This window comes from Amblyomma americanum, chromosome 11, assembly GCF_052857255.1.
Source record: "Amblyomma americanum isolate KBUSLIRL-KWMA chromosome 11, ASM5285725v1, whole genome shotgun sequence".
NCBI classification, from domain to species: Eukaryota; Metazoa; Arthropoda; class Arachnida; order Ixodida; family Ixodidae; genus Amblyomma; species Amblyomma americanum.
The window spans coordinates 101741845-101764090 of record NC_135507.1 but is presented as its reverse complement, the minus strand read 5'-3'; the positions used below and the strand labels follow the sequence as shown (position 1 = coordinate 101764090).

General features: G+C 50.4%; 1 protein-coding gene and 1 pseudogene across 5 annotated transcripts in view; one reads left to right on the top strand and one right to left on the bottom strand.

Moving 5' to 3' along the window:
* Window positions 1-1293: 1293 nt before the first annotated feature.
* Window positions 1294-2379, bottom strand: LOC144109831 (beta-centractin pseudogene; annotated as a pseudogene).
* Window positions 2380-7111: 4732 nt separating this feature from the next.
* LOC144111213 (latrophilin Cirl-like) overlaps window positions 7112-22246 on the top strand; it is a 378723-nt gene continuing 363588 nt past the window's right edge. For 4 of the 5 annotated variants that reach the window (XM_077644426.1, XM_077644424.1, XM_077644423.1 and 1 more), the window contains exon 1: window positions 7123-7845. Coding sequence is in view for 3 of the 5 variants with exons in the window: in XM_077644424.1 (XP_077500550.1) it covers window positions 7791-7845 (55 nt within the window). In the remaining 2 variants the exon portion in view is untranslated. Of the gene's footprint in view, window positions 7846-22246 lie in introns of all 5 variants that reach the window. The other variant, XM_077644425.1, reaches the window with a different exon arrangement.

Below are 22246 nucleotides of genomic sequence, written 5' to 3'. Positions count from 1 at the left end.
CCAAAGTACGCTAAAAACGGCTGCGTTTGGACTGCCCTTTAGCGCTGCTTCCATGTGGCTGTCCAGGCTGTGGGCATTTTAGTTGCCATCTATGTCGCTTTTGCCGTAGTAGCCCGCACTGACTTATTTTTCGTAATAATTACAATGAACGGCATAAATGTAGTTACCGGGCTGTTCTTCGTCGTGCTCTCCTTCCGCCGCGGGACAGGGGGCGCGGCGGACACTGCGAAAAACGAGCGAGCGAGGCCGGGCGGAGACGCGAAGCAACCGCCGCTGCGCGAGTCGTTACGCGGGACCCGATCAATCAGGCGCGAGGAAATGGCTCATTAAACTGTTCAAACATGCGGAACCTGCGGGGCTTGATGTCTGCGTTGGCCGCTTCGCTCGTTTTCTCCTCCTCCGCAGTAAACAGCGCGCCTTAATTGAGCGTCCCACGCGAACTGGATTGAACGGTGGTCGAGAGAGGCTTACGGTGCACGCACGTGACCTCCCTGGTCCCGCGTACTGTGATCAGCATCACAGCGAAGTTGCTCTATTTCGTCAATGGGAGAACCAGCGTCCTCTTTCATAGCTTTTCGTCGGTGTATGGCCGTCTGTGCAGTCCTGTTGCCTCATTCCATGTGAGCTTTCTTTTAGAGCACACCTCTTAAGTACCCGTTCGTGGGTTGAGCCGCGGAGCCGCAGTCGGTGTAACCGAGCCAAACTGTAAATAAATAAGCATTGCCGCGACTGGGATTCGAACCCGCGGTGCCGCGAACAGAGCAGCCTCACTGACCACTGCACGACAGCACTATGCTATCGCACCAGCCGATCACGCCTCGTGTCAGGCTGCAACACACTCTCGCGCCGTGCACTGCACGTCGCCGTTGTCTTCAACACTGCTATCGCACTAATATGTACGCTCTCGCGCTGTACAGTGCACATCGTCATCGTCTTCAACTAATACTGCTATTGCACTAATATACACGCTCGCGCACTTCTTCTTCATTCTTCTTCACCCCAGGACTGTGCATTGCACATAATCGTCGTCTTCAACTAATGCTGCTCTCCAACTAATATATACATTCTCGCTGGTGTTGCATTCCACATCGTCATCTTCATCACCTAACACTAATATCGAACTAATATCGCTGCCAGACGTGCCCATGATCCAGCAAGCAAAACAATGAGCCTGCAGAGCCGGATACAACGACAGAGCTGAGCTCAAATTTCGCATTAGGGAGAATCGTAATCATTCTTATGCAAAGAAGAAGACGGGCATAAAAAGTATCTTAATAAAACATTCACCACAGTTCAGAAAATGTTGCGATGGAGTGCTCGAATGCCTTTCTCTTGGTACTCTCTCTTGGAGTCCCGCATGCGCTTGAATGTGTCCAGAGAAGCCAGCATAGAGCCACCAATAAATACAGTTGGAGTAAAGTCGTTATCCTCACTTTGATTCTCTTAGGCGATATTTTCTTCACCTCACCAACTAGGCGACTTCAAGAGGCTTTGAAAAGTGTGGTTCCTCCGGAGAGAACAATATTTCGATGCAGAACCCTGCGGAGATGCATGTCACACTTGTGGATTGCAAAGACAAGAACTTGGTGCAAGCCCTCGAACTGCCCGCCAATCAGGTCTGGGAGGAAGAGCACCTCAGGCGCCCGAAAGCGTGCAGGCACAATTTCAAGAGTGGTTCCATCGGGAAGGACCGCAGTGGTGGCCTAGTGGTCAGAGCATCCGCCTCGCATGTGGGAGGTACGGGGTTCGATCCCTAGTGTCGCCGGGTGCCCACCAGTGATACAATGGGTACAAGCATTCCCCTTGTCTTGTGCTCGGCTTCTTTAGGGTAAATTGCTTGGGAGATGGGTCTTTCATCTCACCATGACAGACGAAAATACCTTGTGCCATGGCGCTCTTTGTTCTCAGATTCCCGTGCGCCATAAAAATTCATCATCATCGTCGGGAAGTGTGTAGTGAGCCTTCTCGGTGTCCATTGTCTCTTCTCGTTAGAGGTTGCTGGCCAAAGAGCAAGCTTCCAATCCAACTGTCTTGATGACCTTAAACTCTGTTGTGCGGCAGTTGGTACCTTCCTTCCTCACCAGATGACGCAGCCACATGCCTGCCTGCAGCTTCCACTCGCAGGTTGCTGTGGGGGACGGCAAGGCCTTCACAGATGGGCACCACATGTGTCACACCACCGACCTAGTCAAGCACCGCGTCTGTAGTCCGACCCGTGGTATACAGGCTGAGGATTGCTTGCATAGAAGCAAACGGCGCTGGGTCATTGAAGGTCTGCAAAAATATCTGTGATGAACGTTCCCGGTTCCGTCGTGGGTTAATGCGGGCCTCGGTGAGGAAGACAGGATGCTCTTCGGAGAATTTCTGTAGCTGCCCTTTTGATTAGATTTACTGGCCTATTGCCTCGAATCTGTACTGTTTGTTCATTCTTCAAAGGTGCCGGCATGTACTTTATCGCTTTGTTTGTGATACAAGGTGCGGCCAAATTTGTCTCGATTGATCGCACTCGGGCGGAGCCGATTCTGCGTTGTTCCGGACTGTTGCGGCAACTTCGCACGTTGTATCTAGAATGTTCCGTGTCAGATTTCATTTGAGCATGGCCGTGAGCGGCGGGCATTCTGTTCGACGACCGCCGAGCACTTTTGTTGCTTTCGCCACCGCCGAGTCACTCAGTTAATTGTGGGGGCAGGTCGGTCTAATTAAGTTTCTTTTGGAAGCCTTCTTTCACTGTCTTGTTCACTGCCTGTACTGCCTTCACCACCACGTGCTTATACATTTACTGAATCGCACTAAGGGTTTCCTTTCAGGAAATGTGTGTCGCTCGTGATCAGCGTTACACATCATTTTGCGTGTCAAATCTTGGAAGAATGGCTTCTGAACTCATTTTAATTCGTGCGGCTGGTTGTTAGCATCATGTTATCACTTAACTTTATTGTCAGTTGTACGGCATCTGGTTGCATTCGTTAACATGTTTTCTTTGTCGACCCTTTAAACTCTCTGTTAGAAAGCATTAAAATGCTCCCCACAATAATATGTGCCCCACCCTGATTTTTTATTCACCAGCTGTAACATCCAGACAGTTAAAAACATTTTAACAATTACTTCGCGGTCGCATTGTTTACACGTCTCTGGGATGCTTTGTTTTCAAGAGACTTTACGTGCGGCCTGGCAAGGAGCATTGAAGAATGTCAACTGCTTAGTGTTTTTTTTAGCTTATTGCCAAAAATTCGTGGTGGCTACTGTTCTCTGAGTTAAAGCCTCAAGTCAGTTGTGAAGAAAGGTACACGTTGAGTGAAAACAGAAGAAAAAAAAGACATCATTTGCTGCCCATGAAGAGGAGATGCTACGAGAAATTTTCTCATTTATACAGCACGCGTTTTTTTCGAATAGCGCTCTGCATATACATTATGCGGCTCACCTTTCAATAGTTATTCTATTTTTGCGCTAGCATTTGGTGTATGCTTAGAGAAACTCCGCTGCAAACATGCGAGTGAAAGTCCTTGCAGGCATCGGAAGATGTGATCAATGAGTCGTTAATTAGCTTTGTTGAAAGAAGGAAAATGTTACCCGATAAGATACCGAGAGCATTTTGATCAGCACAGCTACTAATCCGTCGAGGGCATCATAATAAATATATCTGGATTGATTGTTTCATCTATTTCGTATTTGAGGAAAATAGAGATCTAGAACAATTTCGCATGCGGTTAGCTACAATTAATATACAAGGTGTAGGAACAGCGCTAAGAACAGGACAGAAGGCAAACATGGAAGCACAGGGACAGGGACGCTGCCCTGTTCTTAGCGCTGTTCCTACACCATGCAATACCAACTAGCCCGTCAACTCGCTCTCCTAATATGCAAGACTCATCACTTCTGGATCTTAGAATAAAAGGGCATGATAATTTGCCCTACTCTTTAATTGTGCCGCTGCAAGAATGCCCATGTGCAGCCCCATACCACGAATTTGCAGACTGCTGTAGCAGTTCGTCAATAGTAGCTTTCACGGATCTGATGTGGAGCCGACTTCTGGCAGTTCAGGCATAACGTCACATTGGTATCAAAATTGTGATGCAAGCCCTTGCCCTACAGCGTCCCCGGTGGTGCCATACGGGTATGGACATCATGCGGAACGCTGTACGACGCAGTGGCTTTCATAAACTCGCAGGAAAGAACTTTAATGCATTCACAAAAATTGCGCGTAACCAACGCATCCAGGGACAGTAATGGTTTCGCATTCGCACACACGAACAGTCTCTCTGCTGAATTTTTTATTACAGTGTTTCACGTCTTATTTCTTTCTACTCCCATCAGCCTGCACGCGGCAGTGGTAGTTGTTCAGTTGGAGCCAGTCATTTTTTCGCGTTTTCTCATGGTATGGAAAGACGAATGAGCAAATATATGCGGAGAGGTGAAAATGTAGCCGTTAAATGCACTCCTGCATTAAAAAAATGTCTGGGGGTTCAATGTGGCTTGCACCTAGTTATACGAGCGAAAGTTGTGTTACGCATGGTCTCCAGTGTCTCAAATCAAAGGTCAAGGTCAAGTGTGAAGGTGAGGTACACAATGGTCATAATGATATGATCACGTGGTCACGGTTTGGGCCGTGCAACAACGCAGCTAAATTCGGTTTTACCTTGTGAGGCATTGAAGGTCATTGTTGATGTTCATGTGAGAATATGATCACGTGATCATACTCCCATATAGCTTGGGACATACCACCATGCAGTTTAGTTCGGTTTGAGCTTGTGAGGCATTGAAGGTCATTCTCATCCACATCGAAATCGGAAGTTGTGCCCCTAGGAGTAGCTAGAGCTCTCGCTCTAAAACTTCTGCGTGCCGTGCGATATATCAGTGCGCGTTAAATAATCCACGGTCGACTGACCCAGAGCCCTTCACTACGGCATCTCTCATAGTCATAGCCTTTGTCTCTTCGAGAGGTTAATCATATACCGTACCATAGCTTTCTTTCACTGGTGGAGATATCTTTATTTCGAGTGTCCAGCTAAGAAACTTGAGAAACTGTGAAAAACACGTTACTCGAAGCAAAGTAGTATGAAAAGAGCACATCTAATCATTAGCGCTTACACACAGCAATAAAACGTGCGTATTCTGAAATCCAATCGCATGACGAGAGAGCGCTCCTAATTACTTGCAAGGCAAGCATGGCCAGTGCAGTTGTTGTGCCTTCTACATGCTTACCGCGTTGTGACAATACCAAGAACGCATTCGGACTGTCGAGATTTCCGGCGGCTGCGTTTTTCTGTCGCATTAGCGTTTCCCATCACTACCATTCCTCTCCTGCAATGGCAAAGAACGCAACCGCTCTTTTGTCATCAGGGTCTACGAATTTAATACGACTTACATTATATGTGAGATAGTTCGATTATGGAAGGCGCGCCGTAATTACTTGGGCATTGCGGTTTTCACCATATTTTTGCTTAAAATGAACATAGTTTCATGTGTTTCTTCACTAGCTTTCACCCTGACATTTGAAACACGGCTTTCATTGCTCGCCTTCGAACAACATTTTAGGTTCCCAGCTTTGTAGACGTCTACAGTTTCACCGAAGCTAAGCTTTTCATGGTCGCTTCGTAGCTTCTTTGAGCCATTTCAAAATTGACGTGGGTCTGCGCAATTTCCACATCGCAAAATGTCAGCCCTGAATAAGCACAGTAACGCCGACTTTGACGTCGATCGGGAGCTGTCCTGGGCGGGAGTCTCTAGCCGGGCTCCCTAAGTACCCCGGACATGGGCAAGTGAGCGGTATGGTAGGTTGAATGGCAGAAGTTCCGGACAAGGCGGAGGTCAGAGATCGCGTGGGGCTGCCGGTGGCAGGGTCAAACTCCTGGATGCATGCCGAGATCCAGTCATTTGTAGCATACGTCGAAGGTGACGTGACTAGGCTTGCCCGCTACGAAACATTCACCAGAGACACCTATACGTGTGGGAATCCGAAAGCATTGCAAACGCTGCCGTGCTTCTTCGGCGTTTTCGTATATGCACGAAAGGCCATGTTTCACTTCTGGTGGTGCCGATGTCGGGTCTGTCGATGCTGATGGTTCACTGTTAATTGCACGATCACACGCACCACTGGTTGCAATGAAATCCAGCGACGATGTATGACACTACCCACACACACACCAGTAGGCTGTACGACGAGCGGTTGCACAACGATTCTGATACGAAAGTCTGGAAAGGCATACAACTGAAGATGCATATGTCGTCGGTTGAAATCCCTGTAGCGAGGTACCCTCTAATTTAGCTAGTCGGATTACAACTCAAGAACGAAGCTGTTTTTCCCCGTAAAAGGACCCCCTTCCAGCCAATGGCGTAGGCCGATTCTCATGACCCTGCTCGCGTGACAATGAACGGAGTGGCAGATGAAAGGGCATAGCCCCTTCCTTGCATTGGTCGGGGACTCCGTTGTCACGCCGCTCCCTGCATTGTCATGCTAGCAGGCTCACGACAATCGGCCGACGCCATTGGCTGGAAGGGCGTCCTTTTACGGGGAAAAGCTGCTTCGTTTTTGAGTTGTATCCGACAATATCACGTGTGAGCTATATGCAATGAAAACTCGTAAGACACCACCCGAAGCGCTCTACGACAAACGGTTGCGGCACAATTTTGGTACGCGAATGTCGGGAAAACTGGCGTCACGTGGATGTCAGCTATTGGCGGGTATATATAGACAAACAACATGTACAGGATTGTCTGAAGTGGCGGTGCTCGGCTTGCTTTGTGCGTCATACGGCCACTTGATGACGTCCCCCTATTTTTTCTTACCATCGGTGGTATTTTTTGTGCTATACAGACCAGGAGGCATTGCATACAGAAACACACGCCGCCGACTTTTCTCGCAATGGGACTAGTAATGTTCTTGCATTAACAACTGTTTCATGTTCAGGCTGGTTATGTGAACAGATGTGCATTTGGTATGAACGCCGGTCCCTTCGAAGGCGTTATTCGCTCCGGGAGAGCCTGGCGGCGCACTCGACAGATGGCGCCAAGCTCTGCCGCGCGGCCTTCGGGCGAGGGCGAAAACCGGCCGCGCTCTGGGCCAATGGACGCCGGCGGCGTTGGCGTCCCGCGCGTTCTTCCCCTCTTCGCAGACGCTCAGGAATGTGGCCCGGCCCGTGGACGCACAAGCGTTCCGGCTTGGCTCTGGCTCGGCCGCGCACGTGATCGGCTCGCGCGCGGGCCGGCGTACGAGGCCGGTGTGTGTGTGGAAGAGGTGGCGCACCGACGCCTCGCTCGGTCGCCGCCCGTCAACGACCCGCTGAGGGCGTGCGCGCGATCCTGCCCGAAAAGCTCTTCCTCGCGCAGCCCGGGATGTGATAATAACCAACTCTGGTGTTCTTGGATTCATCGCTGACGCCTTCGCGGCGGCGGCCCCGCACCGGCGTTGTCTGTGTGTGCGCGCGCAACTGGTTGTTGAGGGTGCAGACCCCGCCGTTCTGCCGGCAACTGAAAAAAGATTCGCCTGTGGTTCCTCCTGCAGCATTGCTTTCCCGCGCGCTATATAGTTGTGTAAATCGTGTGTGTGTTTCCTCCCCTGTGGAGCCGGAGTTTGGCAGCGAGTTGTGTCCGTATGTCAGCAAGCGTAGTCGTGAAACTTCTCGATATCCACTGCAGCGTGCACAAGTGTGTGTATTCGCAGGATTACGCCCCCGCGAGTGACCACCGTTTCTAGTGTTTTGCGGGGAGGTTAAAATTTAAAAGCCCCGCGTGTGCTCGGCGAAGATCGTCGACCTGTGTCGTGTGGACCTAAGAAGCATTTGGATTTCCTGCCGATGACGACGCCTTGGGCTACGCATATTCCTTCATCAGGAGACCCTTCGTCTCATGGTGAGTCGCACATTAAGAGCATAAATTTCTGCGGCTTTGGGACTCGCAAGAACACCCTTTCGTATCCGAGAATGTGAGCGCGATCTCCACAAATTCTGCACGACTCTTCGTGAAGAAAATAAAACGAGTCCTAGCATGCACCATCATCTGGCAGCTTCAATTTCTGCTCCAGAACAGGTATCGACCTCTTCCCTTAAATTCCTTTCATCGCGTACACGTCTTCAACTTGTTTCGGCTCGAATATCGTCCGCTCGGCATCGTCCTTCCTTTCTTGTTTTCAAAGAGTCGTCTGCTACCCTTTGAATGGACCAATTCAACTGAAAGCCCCCCGCCCCCCCTTTATTGCGGCTGCCGCGGCACCGCTTTTGAGAGCGCGCCGTCGGGATACATTCGGGTGCTTGCTTTGCTTCTGTTCGCCGTTCAGTGGAATCCCGGTCGTCACGTTTCTTTGCGCGCCGCACATGTCAGGAGCAGTGGGAACCGATAGCCATCCACAAAGCGCGCCGTTTTTCGAGCCCCTGCGGCGGGTGTTTTAAATTGGTTTTAGGGACGGGGTCGCGTATTCGATAACTGCTGTATTCGGGTGACGAAATCTCTGGCCGCTCGGCTATTACGTTGCTTCGTTGTGGAATACGCGCAGTAAGAAGCGGCGTTACTTTATCTCTTAGTTCCTACTATAATGGATCCATCTTTATATCGACGTTGAGATCAGGATATTTGCTGTCCGGCTCTAATGCGGCCGCTGCTTGAGTTATGACGAAGCTTATGCAGTAGCAGCGCGCTCCGATTATTGGCAGTATTTGTTGTCCGCTCAAGTGGTACGCGCTCTTCTGGCGTCACTATCGAAGAACATACTCATGAAAAGGAAACACGCTTTGAGTAAAACTGGTCCTTTTTCTATAGAGTTACCGCGTCGTTGGTTGTCTTAAGTCGTTTTGATACAAGTAGTCGAAAGCCTTTTCCCGGTACTTTTCTGACAGCAGTAGGATCTTTGAAAGCTGGGGCCACTTACATGCAGCTCTACGCGAGGCGCCCAGTTTTCGTAGAGATTTGTAACTGATGAAATGGTATGCAAAACAGCGCTGACGGAAGAAGGCGAGACAGACACATGCGCTGAACTAACAACCAAATGGTTTATTGCGAAAGAGGGGGCAATATAAAGCATAGAAGGGAAGAAGAAATGCGGTGCAAAACATGATATGGCATACATTCGGGATATCGATCTCCTGTGGGAATAGAGCCACCGATGGTTGGCTTACACATGAGTTGCCTAATGCATGAATGTGAAAGGCCTCCGGTATCAGGCACGCGGTATGATCGTTATATTTGGCGATGATAGTTGTTTGGTTCAAAAACGCCTCACATTCTTCGCAATCTGCGAAATGAATGACCATATTATTTCGGCGTGACTTGTTTTCAATGTCTTTCGCGTGTTCGCGTAGCCGATCGTTGACGCACCGTCCGGTCTCTCCGATGTAGAAACGGCCGCATGACAGTGGGACCTTGTACACTACACCACAGCAACAGTTGACAAATTTGTTTCTGTGTTTCTTCTGACAAGACTTCTTTCCACTCTCGTGATTCACTCTCTCGCACAGGCCTCCCAACTTGTTCCTGGCAGAGAAAAGGAGCTTTACGCCGGCTTTGTTCACAATCTTTTTCAGGTTATGCGAAACTTGGTGAACATACGGAATACATGTTATGTGCTTAGTGTCCAGTTTGCGCGTCTCCTTCTGAATTCTGCATTCTTTTAATATCGACTCTGCTCTGCTAGATAAGATCTTCGTCGGGTATCCCGCAGCGGTAAGCCTAGTAACCTGCGCGTCAAAGCTGGCTTGGGTCTTATGTGCACATGATCTGAACAGAGCGTCTTTCATGCATGTTTTCGCTATCCCGCGCTTGACTATCTTAGAGTGGGCCGACCGGAATGGGTGCAGGCTTTTCTGGGAGCGCGGGGAGTATATCCAACACACATGGTCACACGATAGCACAAGTTCCAGATCCAAAAACCTTAGTTTGTTGTTAGTAGGCAGCTCTGTGGTCAATTGTAGGTTGTTAAGTTCAGTACTGAACACGTCAAAAATCTGAGCAACAGTTTGTTGGGCGTTACTTTTGCGATAAAATACTAAAAAGTCATCTACATAACGCATAACCTTAACAACGGTGCCGTCCAGCTTGGCTTGAAGTTGTCTATCGCACGAAGCTAAGAACAGATCGCTGAGAACGGGAGCGAGGCTGGATCCAATTCAAACACCTTGTTTTTGGATGAAAAAACTATCATCAACTCTAGCAAACGTGGACTGTAAATAAAAGCGGAGCATTTCTAGAAACATGCTAACGCTTATACCACTAGAGTTCTGGAACTTGGTGCCTCCGTGACGGTCGATGCACTTGCTGATTTCTGCGATCACCGCGCTTTGCGGCAGGTAGTAGTACAAGTCCTTGACATCCACCGAAAACGCGCCAACGTGGGCAGGACACTCGTTTTGAAAGAATTCTGACACGGTCTCCGGCTTTCTGATGGGGAAAGGATCTTCTATCTCAAGGTGCGACAGGCACTTCTGCAGGAACACCGCTACCTCGCGCTGCCACGTTCCTCGTTCGGACACAATGACACGGAAGGGGCAGCTTACTTTATGCGTAGACGAAAAGGCTAGATGCCTTCGACGCTTTGACGGAAGAGGCCAGTCTTGAAAATCGAGCACGCTCACAAAGCTGTACTGCCTGCTCTTGCACTTTCGACGGCTTGACAGTTTTCACTTGTCTGAAGTTTGCAGCGACTGCAGCTTGAGCCTTTTCCTTGTAGAGGTCGTTTACCACGACGACAAAACCACCCTCTTTGTCCGACTGAACGAGCTTGACGCCAGCGTCTTTGAGGGCTGATACTGCTGCAGTGAGACGGCGCGTGCTTCCTTTCTTCACCTTCTGGGGTAGGGAATCCACGCCTTCCTTGATGCATCTCCCAGCTTCATCCGTTCTTACTCTTCTGGCAGCGGTCCTAACAAGAGAGAGGAGCTGTGTTTTGTCGAGTCGCGGATGCTCGCAGTATTTCGGCCCCAGCACGAGCAGGTTATTCACCTTCGGGGGGACACTTGCGTTCCCCAGCACGACGACGTCTTGTTGAGGCGAGGTAGGGGGCGCCTTTCGGCGAGGGAGCCTAGGAAGAACCTGTCGCCACATGAATTCCGCCGTCTGCGAAGCTACACGCAGGTCTTGACTGAATCTTCTATTCCCTTGTTCAGGGGGGACGTTGCTTCTGCACGCAATGCTCAGGCACTCCGTGTAAAATCTCGCTTGCCTCCAGGTCTCGGAGCGTAAGATGCGGCACGTCCTCTTGGCATGGCCTTCCGAAGGAATGAGACCCCCAAATAAACGGAGAACGTCCGGAGGCAGAAAGGAATTCTTCAATGAGTACATTCAACATGAACCAACCAGCCCGACTCAGCCCTCTCCTTTGTAACTGATCTTCACACGGCCGGTTCTCCGATTACTCCTAACATACCCGTGCAGTCTGCTCTCGTAGCTGTTCTTGGCGTGTGGTCCTAGCGTATCTCCTTTTTCATGTTTTTTTTTGTCTCTGATGAACCGTCCCGAAAGCAAGCTCGTCAAGCTGCAGCGTTGTTCTTTTACGAAAGGTAGCCGTCTAGTACTGACCAGACGTTACTTTCAGAAACTCCTTGCAGGTCTGGATCACACGTGCAGCTGCAAGATGAAAGAGCGGAACATGATTTGCTTCCGACTTTGTTGACGTATGGTATCGGTTATGAAATCTAACGTTTGAAGAAAACTCGTCTGGTCGGGTAGAAGATTCATGTGAGTGATCAAGGCTTCCGTTGGGAAGCCGAAACTTCTTCGTATTAACAACAACCTTTGATCGGCGTTCCTTTCTTAATGCATGAATGGTACCGGTTACGGCAGTCAAGCACGTCACCAAAGGAGCACAACAGGGCCGCCATACATACAACGAGTAAAAGTATTTGAACGGCTAAGTGAGCTCTTTCATCAGCTGATATTTAGTCCACCAGCCTTTTTCGTGAAGTCTGCCAATGTGCCCTTCAGTCGAAGGGCACGGCTTATACTAGAAGTACTGCGAAAATGATTGCGCGCGGTGAAAGCGACATTGCGTTTAGGGCCCCATGAACTGTCGCTCAATTTTTGCTATAAATAAAACAGTGTCTGTTTGTTCTGCCGGCATCCGGGAGAACAAAAGCCACATTTTGCCACGAAAACGATTTTTTTTTGTGCTTCCACGAAGGAAGCCCTCCGGACATTCCGTGCCTCGCTGGAATTACAAAATGTAACCGACAGAAAATGGACTACTTCTTGGGTCGCGAGCACCCACATAGAGCGACTTATTTAGGCTCTCCTTTTCATATACATGTTGTCTTCATGTCAGGAAAATAATACATGGCGGTCGCGGGTTGGAATTTCACCGCAGTGAACATCGAAATAAGTAGAGTGTGCAGGGTGCCTGACTCATCGGTGGAAAATAATGAACATAAAAACGACTGAACGAGGAAGGGAAACAGCGTGCATCATTAATGAAGGCCTAACAAAGTGGCTTGTTGAGCTAGTTGGTCATGCACTTATACATATCAGCGCTTGAAGGACACGACAGGTAGGGAGACAGAGTGCAACTGAATTACATTCATGGAGGGATGATAAACACATACAGCGCAGATAAAACAGTCGACAATCAGTCCCGTCACATGTTGCTTCGCTGCTAGCCAAGGAAGGGCATTTTTGGATGGGTGAGGGTAGAAAGCAGCATGTGACGGGACCGATTGTCTACAGTTCAATTTTATCTGTACTGTATACTTGGTGTTTCAGGGAAGACTTTCAAAAGTTTTCAGAAATAGGCTTTTGGGGGTAAAAATATGACTTTTCCGGCATAGTATTACCAGTGTTGTCGGACACCGGAAAGCCGGTGAATCGTCTTTAGTGAGCCAGATAACCTAATTTTAATAATTGACTTTTTAATTAGTCGAGTTATGCGCCTAGTTGCAATTAGAGGTTTTTAGCCGGCCGTTAGTAACAGCCATATCGGTTTTTACAGTTTCGGAAACGCGATTGTTCTCGGTGCTGTGGCTCGACAGAATTTGGCTTTTTTAAACTGCTTCGTGCACTGAAAAGGTTGCTTTGCCTGCATGCTTTCCGCAACCGCGTATATTTTAGCGCGATGTGGCCGAACTTTGTTGGGTTACATCACCGAGGAAATTCTAAAAACTGATATGGCTATTGCTAACGACCGGCTAAAAATGTCTAATGGCAACTTTCTAGCTGCGATAGTTAAAAATTTAATTATCAGAAATTAGCGAACAAGTTTACTACTTAAGACAATTCACCGGCTATGCGGTGTCAGCCAACACTTGTCATACTATGCCGCAAACGCCATATTTTTACCCCAAGAAGCCTGTTTTTGAAAGCCTTCCGCAAAACATCTGCTGTATCTATCACCGCTTCAGGAATCAAATTCAGTTGTCAGTTCAGCAGAGTGTGTCTCCCTTTCTGTCGGTTCCCTTCAAGCGCCGGTTTGTATAAAACCGTTACATTGTTCAGATAACCAGCTGGAGACTCGCACACGCGCTCGACTAGCTGAGCTTTTTGTCGCACTTGGGCGCAAACTATTGTTCGCTTCGTGCGCTTTCGGCTGTTTCGGGGCACCGAATTTCTCAGCAGCCAAGAATGGACGCAAGAAGTGACAAGGGTACTACTGTCAAGCTGTAGGCGATCATTGGCAACTTGCAAGTCAGTGTGGTACTTCTGGCAGCGGTGAGAGCGAACTGTGCCGTCCCGGGTGAATCGCGGCGCCGTGAAAAGCGGAGAAAAATATTTCTCATGACGCTCTAAGTATAGACAATCAGAGGCGAGTGTCGGTGGAATAGATGCTGCCGTTAATGAACGGCCTCGCCAGGAATTTCTGTCGGACAGTCCGACTCTTTTCTCTCGTGCACGAGTGATTGGCCCCCGCAGTCGAGGTATTGCGTTCATCAACGGTTAGCATTGAGCTCGATATCCATTGACGCCTTTCGGACGACAAGGCTGCAGGGCGTTGAGAGGGGCCACGACGAAATAGCGGCATCTTTATGCGTTAACATTGCAGCTGGAGTATAAAAACACGACGAAAACAGTCCGACTTCAATATCTGAAAGAATGAAAATAGGTTTTGGGAAGGAAATGGCGTAGTAACTGTCTCGCCTCCAGGTGGACACCTCAACCGCGCCGTTAGGGAAGGGAGGAAGGTTGGAGAGGTAGAAGGGAGATGTGCCGTAGTGGAGGTCTCTTGAGCAATTTCGACCACCTGGGGATGTTTGACGTGCACTGATAGTCGCAGAGCACACGGGCGCCTTTTGCGTTTCGCCCCCATCGAAACGCGGCCGGGTGCTCCGGCTCAGTAGCCGAGCGCTCTAACCACACAGCCACCGCGGCGGGTCAGCATTTGTGAGAAGGATCGCTATTTCTCATATCAGTGCCGATCGATTGTTGTGTTCGGTTGCACCCGCGTTCAAGCGGGACGTGTCGTGTTGCCTTTTGTAGTTAAGTAAATATAAACACGGCTCATGGATGTGAACTGCTGTCGCCTGTACCTTTGAAGAGTACGCCGCAGTGGAGGAGTGTACCGTACCAGAGCTGTGCATGTCAGGCATGTTGTACATTGCGGGCTGCGCGTTGGTTTCGACCGGGTCGGCTTTTTCGGCGCCTTTGGGAGCGTCGATCAGCCGACGAGTGTTTTTCGCCTTTTGCCTCCGTCGAAATGCGGCCGCTAATGGAACTCGAGCTGCGCCGTCCGCTTGTCTTGGCTTTCACCACCAGTGGGAGCGTGTGGAAAATGGACGGCGGAGATCCTTGCGTGTGCAGAGTGCGCGCGTTGCATAAAGCTCCGCTTAACGGACTCTCTGCCTCGGCGGTTTCCAAGCTGTGTAATGGTGCGCGTGGAAGTACCACCGGCATACTCATTTTTTAGTGCGGGGAAAATCTTTGCTCTAGCCACAGCAGCCAGCCAGCGGAACTTGTCATTGGCTGGCGCTCTGTGTGGCCTACGGGAGCTAACTCTCCTGAGTAGAGTTCGACACCCGCTAAGTCATTGTGGTCAACAGTGCTCCCATGGGATCATCTTTCGCATCTTAAGACATTGCCAGGCGAGTCCCCGTTTCGCACATCCCATTTCGGCGTCTAAAATTTAAAATGCTAAACCGCATATCCCCTGTCTTTCGTCTATTGGACTGCTTGGTGCGTCGATGCAAGTTAAGCACCGCCGCTTCTCACCGGCCGTGGCGGTCTTTCTCCGACTGCTTCAAAGTCAGACTTTCGCCTGCCTCTCTCGTCTCCACCGTATTCATCCAGCCCGCTGTCGCCCTGAATATCCACTCTGTGGGGCTCAATGCTTCATCTCGCAAGCTGTTTCCAGCGCTGGGAAAGGTGTGAGCAGTCTCGTCCAATTAGGGCCAAGGAAGACAACAAATTGACCCTCAGATAATTGTGCAGTGCTGTGACTATTTTTCAAGCAATGACCGTGATTGAAAGGATAATTCGGGATGGTGTTTCGCGAGCACAGCGAGCGTTTCACTGACTCGTTAAATTAGAATACAAAGTCCGCACCTACAGAGCACTGCGGATTCTGGGACACCCACGCTATTCAAACAGTGCCAACAGAAGCGGCCTGGGAAAGCGTTGTTCGTGCACCCGACCTGTTCGTTCGCCGGACTGCAGAGGCAGCGTCAAGGCGGTTGGGGTCCTGGACTGTGCCCCACTCCCAGTCCCGCAACATATGACCCCCCCCCCCCCCCCCCTCTAAGTAATAATTATTTCTCACTCACATCAAGCGCGCTGCGCGGTATTATAACAAACGCGATAGTAGTGACTACCCCATCTCATACATCAGGTGCAACGCTGTGAAAGTTACGAAAGCAGACCGCGTGAAAATATAAATGGAGGCGTGTTGCAGCGCGCATGTTTTGTGATCGAGTGGCCTAAGGCATGAGAAAGCGACAGCGTTTCGTCACCAATTTAAGCGCGCATTTCGTCAAGCTTGTTGCAAATTTATTGTGTAATGAACCAGCAGGCAAAGCATTTATTATATTTTTCTCTCCACAAGGAACGCGTTAATTACTGATCGCGGAAGTAGGCAGGGCAAACAAGAAAAGTCTCACTTCTCGGCGGACACCTCAACCGCGCCGTTAAGAGAAGGAAGTAAGGTGGGAGTGAAAGAGGGAAATCCGTTTGCTTTGGCAGCGTTGCATGATATATGTGTGAGTGTAGTGAACGCTAGAAAAGAGAGGCCGCGATGCTCCGACAGCGCTTGGCGTTCTCAACTTTACCGCCGGGCTGCGTCCCAGACGGCCGCGTTCTCCAGCGCTGCCTTTCACGGGACGTGGTTTCGCCGAGAGCCCGCTGAAAAGCCGCACGTTCCTTCCTCGGCGTCTCGAAAGCGATCCGTCGATGGGCTCTCACCTCGGCCGGGCTTTTACCGTGATTGAACATCCGACACGTCTGGCTTCCGCTGTCTTCGCTTGGCCGGGATCTTCAATTATTCCGTTATCTGCGCCAATCTCTCTCGGGAGGGACGCCGTCGGGAAAAGTGCGGAACTACTGGTTTCCTCTTTTAGTTAGGAGCTACGACAGTGCGCGCTCCCCCCAAAACAAATCAGTTCGGAAAGTTCTTCCGAGCGTGATCACATGGCAGGCAGAGGGAAAGAAAAGTCGCCTTCCGAAGGCGGCACATTCCCTGCAATTCTGGACAGAAGTGTTTTTGAGCGGGAATCCGTTTGTGAACGCAATTTTTTTCATATAATGTAAAATTTCACTATAACAATCAATGTATACGCAGATCACCCGACGGCAGTCTTGTATTTTTGTTTTCTATTAACGTTTTTGCTATCGTCAACTGTGTTCCCCATTGGTTTTCTATGGGTGTCTTAACTGTTCGATGCGATCGCTGGAAAGACTTTAAAATAATGATTTTGCTACATATCAGAATAATGGACCATTATTTTCAATATTTCCATAACAGTTTCACAACTTTCAAAATTTTTGCCCGAGAAAGCTGGACATGGCTTCATTGGGTGTCTCCTCAGCCACAGTTGAATAATGCAGTACCAAAAACTAGCTTCCTAGCAGCTAGCCTAGCAACATATCTTAACCTAAGCTCCTGTGCCTGCATTTCTTCCTGTATTTTTTTACGCGTCACTTTCCCCTTTCCTGCAACATCTTCTCATTAGGCGAACAGTATGATCTAAGTAAATAAATGCATAGCATGCCGCTTGGAATCGTTGTTTGTTAGTACTACTCTCTTTAAATCATTGTGTAAGAAGCGTTCCTAATCATTTCTTTTATCTGTCATTTTATTGTGCTTCTCACTAAACTTACCCGCTAGACACCGGTTTTCAACTTGCTCTATAGCTGTAGTGTCAACATAGCAATAAAGAAACTTTGCTGAAGAAACACGTAACTCATATATCTTGTTTCTTGTGCGCTGTTTACCTGTCGCTGGCGATTTTAGTGACTCCACATCTTTTGTACAGTCTTAAAATAAAAAAACGTCAGGAATATTCGGCGCTTTAGGCTCTGATAAACAGTATTTGGCGCACTCTGGCAAAGAGATGTGTTCACTGAATACCTGGTTGTTCACCCACCCTTCAGTTTCTGACTACTTCTCCTTTTTAATACTGTCCTAGATGAGAGAAATGTGCGACTGTTTTCTCGCGCAGGCTTCAAATCTAGGCTGGCTATCATTACTGCAAAGTTTCTTTTCGCTGGAGAGCGGCCGCAAAAAAAAAAAGAATGTTCGCCATTTAAAGTGCAATATGTTTCCCCAGTTTTTTCGGCATCCAAGACGCCAAAGTCGCTTGACTCCAAACACTAGCCGCGCCTTTAGCGCGGGGAAAAGTTCGTCGATTTTTTTTTCCAACTTCACGCGAGGACCGATAATTCGGAGAATAGGTGCTGCGGCTCGCGAACGTTGGTTCTCATGTGACGTTCCTTGTGTGTGCTACGAGGGTCCGCGTTCGACGGCGCGGCGTAGACGGAGCCCCCAGTGGCGGCGAAAGCACTCAAGGGAAAACAATTCAGCTGGAAGAGAGGAGATCGGCGACAGCCGGTCTCGTTTTGGAAGCAGCCAGCACACATGTTTCTACTGTATATGGCTGCAAGCAACTTGAGTGGGATTGCTTTCGGGCCTGCCGCCATGGACCGCACGGAGAAGACCCAGGTGACAACTGCGTCCAATTACCGAGCCATACTCGTTGAGAGTGAACGACCAAAACGAAGGGGTTTAAGCACAACCGGACCCCCTTTCCATAGTGTCGGCACGTGTCGAACGCCGCCGCCGCGGGGAGACGGGCGTTATCTTCCCCAATTGCCGTAACCGTGCCGGGGACAAAGGGCCTCGTTTCGGCGGGCCTGGCCCCTTGACAAGACGGCGGGCATGATCACCAACACTCCCGAGCACATCCTAGGACAAGGGACCACTTTCCCGGCCTTTTAGTGACCTCGCGTTCCGGCCTTGAGTGGCGAGTGTCATTTGATGGAGAACGGAGGTCGGTGACCCGCGGGAACCGTCAGCGGGCCAGAGACCGTCTACCACAGCCGACGCTACCTCGACGACAACCTTCTTTCCCTCGGACTCAACACGTGCCGGGGGCGAAACCATAAGTCCGGTGGTGTGTTTGTGCGCCCAAGTGAAAGCCCTAGGCCCCTCCCACTCCGGCGTGGGCGTCCTCAACCTAGGGAATGTGGGGAATAAGAAGGGTATAAAAATCGACAAGGAGTACGGAAGAAAAGACGCTCAGGACGACATCGTTCGCCAAGGGGGCTGTCAGCGCCGAAGCCCGACGGCGTGCAGCTTCTGCCAGCAACCGTTCGAGCTCAACTCCGGAGCCCCTCGATCGTCCCCATGAAGTCGTCGGCACGTAAGCTCGGACACCCCAGCCTCTGATGTATAATCATGATCATGTATAATTATTGAATATATCTGTTTGTTTAAACTGAGCCCTATGGTGTCTCTTTGCCTCTCCGTCCCGTGTGGACCTGCGTATTATGGGGGGTCGTCACACTCATGAGTGCCGTGCACTTTCTGAGGAAGGCAAGGGCTAAGCGGGTCTGAAATACATGAAAGGTGAAGCATGCACGCGTGTAAGGGGAACAGCAGGCGATTTTCACGCAACCAGCAATTAAACAATAAGTGCGAACACAAAGAGTGAGAAAGAAGCGCGCGTTTTTTTATAAGTAATTTCGCGTGATTCGTTTTTTGGTGTCGCAAGTTCTGCAGCGGAGAACTCGAAATATAGTTAATAGATACAGTACTCGGTTATCGAGTGCCACAGTATTCTGTTCCGCTAGGTGTGTCGCTTGCGGCTGTGCGACATGGGCCCAGTTTATAGCCCGCCAGCTCTCGCGCGGTGCGACGGGAAGCCGTTGGCTTCCGTCTGTGTCGTCGTCCACTCGCAGAAGTCACTATGCGGAGAGTGAGCCAGGGGTCCGTGGGGACGTCGTCCCCGCAGTAGTGCAGCACACGAACAACGGGAGAGGGAGACGCAGAGCAGCATGGGCAGACGACAGCGAACAAGCAGATCATGTCGTCTGCTTGTTGCGCAAATAGCCTGGTGTCGATTTCTCTTCCTTCCGCACAACACGGAGAGAGAGAGAGAGAGAGAGGTTCCCATTGGCCGCCGCTGCTTCTGTTCCGACACCTGAGGTCTTGCGATCAGCTCTCCCCAATGGACGCACGGAATCCGCCACGGTGATTGAATGGGGACACGAAACCCGAGCTCAGCGCGCGGCGGCTCGCTGTCGTGGCGAGCATCGTCCGATGCCCGAGAAACGCGAGAGTGTCTTGCTAGCCGTAAATGCATCGGGAGGTGGGGGGAATGAAGGAGCAGCGGTTAATGGAGCCACTTTTGTTTCCGCATACAGTTCCGTACGCGTTTTTGTTTCCGCATACAGTTCCGTACGCGTCCGAGAGGTCCAGTTCCACTGTTGTATTTCCGCCGGGAACTGGAGACCGCCGAAGGGGCATCCTGTGAGGCTCACGCGTACCTGGGAACAGTAATAATAACAAAAAATTCAAGGGGGCACTTTGTTCACCTAAAGTGCTGTGAGGCGAAAGCCGTTAGCGTGGTGTTGCTGCTTGTGTCACTGATGTGGGGTTAAGATCTTAATTAAGTACTTGCGTTTGCCCGCATTCTGAGACTCCATTGAAGCGAGGGCTACAGGAGGCAGGTTGCGCGGGCGCGGCGGGTGTCCGGTGCCGCCACCTCGCGCATACGCAGTAAACTACCAATCACGCAACATGGCGTCCGAAATTATCCGCACGCGCCTATGATCTCGGAGGCCATTGTTCAAGAGCGTAACTGACGGACGGACGCAGCATGAGCCATTAAAGGCTTTTGCCTTAATAACAACAATAGTAACAAACACAATATTCACGGCGGTTACCATCGTGACGGTCTATAGTTTCATTCCTTACACACCGGCCGGCGCGAATAAAACGTTGTTCAGACGTCGAATCAGCATGCGAGCGAAGTACTACACAGAGCTAAACGAAAGTGCGGGAAGTGGAATCATTCGATGCAGCGACGGCGGATTGTCGAGTGGAGTGAACGGGAAAGCAGGAGCACTGAGCGTCACCCCCCCCCCCCCTTCTCCACTCTCCCCCGCTGAGTACACTGGGGAAAGCGAAATAAAAAGCGCTAACGAGCTTTTCCGAGAGAGGCGCGTGACCCCTGCAACAACAGCAGTCCCGTGCGACGCGATGCAAGTGCCGCGCATGTCGCCTCGTCGATACGTGCGCCGCGGTCGATGCTGTGCCAGCTTGGAGGAGAGGGAAGAGGGAGGAGAGGGGCGAATGAAGTGTCTCGGTGCGTTGATTGATTTCATTTGTCACGCTTTGGCGCAGCCGCCGGACAAAGACCCTGTCCCGTCGATGGAACGAGGGAGTGTTTTGCTTTCGTCCCCGCCTTCGCCACGTCCGATCTCTTCGAGCACGCCCACTCGTCGCGGCTGCAGGGGAACAAAAAAAGGGAATGGCGCTGAATGATCGGTCCCTAAAGGGTGTACCCTGTCGGTCGCGGTGACGATGGCGCTTTTCTAAATGCGGCAGTTTTCTGCCTGTGTCTGCGAGGGAATTGGGCGGCTGCTCCACCGGCTCAGTTCGGCGGTTATGACGTTTCTGCTGATAACGCGGTGTCCAGCTCGATAGCAGGCCGCCTTTTCGGTGAGGGCGAGGCGGGAGAGTGATCATGTGCTGAAATTTATGCGCACGTTAAGAATACTTGCACGCTCTAAATCAATCCCCCCTACTGTGCCCTTCCATAGCTGGCAGTGCACAAATCGAACGTGAACCTGTGGCGAATGAGTACTTCGCCGTGCTGATGGGGTGAGTACAGGAAGCGCCATGCTTAGAAACTGTCACAAACCGCCGCAGGCACCATCCGTCACCAGCGGCGCCATTTTCTTTTTAGTGTTCAGTCGTCCTTGCTGTAGTTATCTGGCAGATATCAACAGCAGGCATCCCAGTGACGTTCTTACAAAATGTGCAGCGGTCATAGTGGGACGCAGGGCAAGGGAACAGAAACGCGCATCTGAAGGCCACACGGAATCGTGGAGAGAAAGACATGAGCGGCTCTCAGTAACAAGTTTAGGCTTTCGATGAAGGGTTTGACGGAAGCCCGTCTGGTCGGGATGGTGAGCGACCAATAAATGAGACATCGTCGACCAGTAGGAAAATGAAATGACGTTCCGGCTTCCAAACGGGAGCCTTGTTCACAACGACGACAAAATGAAATCGCGTCGCGTTAAGTACGGGCTGAACTTTACTTTTTAGTCGGGTTGAGTTTCCGCGCCACGGTGCGTATTCAGGCGCGACGAAAATGAAAATTGGTTTTTGAGGAAAGGAAATGGCGCAGTAATTGCCTCAAAACATGTTTGCATATGCCACAATGAAAACGTGTTTTCATAAGTGCGCCGACGGAGCACCACAAATATTGTCCCAATCGCGATGGACATCATCCCTACGTGTGCGGTAAGGTGACGTGTTTTCCGCTGCACTGGTTACTTTCGTTGCTGATGCAAATGCGTCGCAAGACCATCTACGAGGCACTCGACCACTGTGGCTTCAATGTAGGCTGGGAGTAGCTCTATTTTCTACTACCCTCTGCGGGGATCACTGCTCAGAGCTGGGGGGGGGGGGGGGGGGGGGTAAGTGAGGAGGGAGGGGGGAGGAGGTCCGAGAAAGGCAACACGGCACACACCACGCAGGTGTCTATGAAAGTTGGTGGGTAAGACTTGACTGGTTCTAGTACCGCTCCCATCGTGCTTGCCCAGTGACTATAGACGGCGCAGTAATCGCGGGCTCCGCCTGCGCAGCGGTTGAAGCGCGTCGCTTCTTGTATCCAATTGCCAGTCG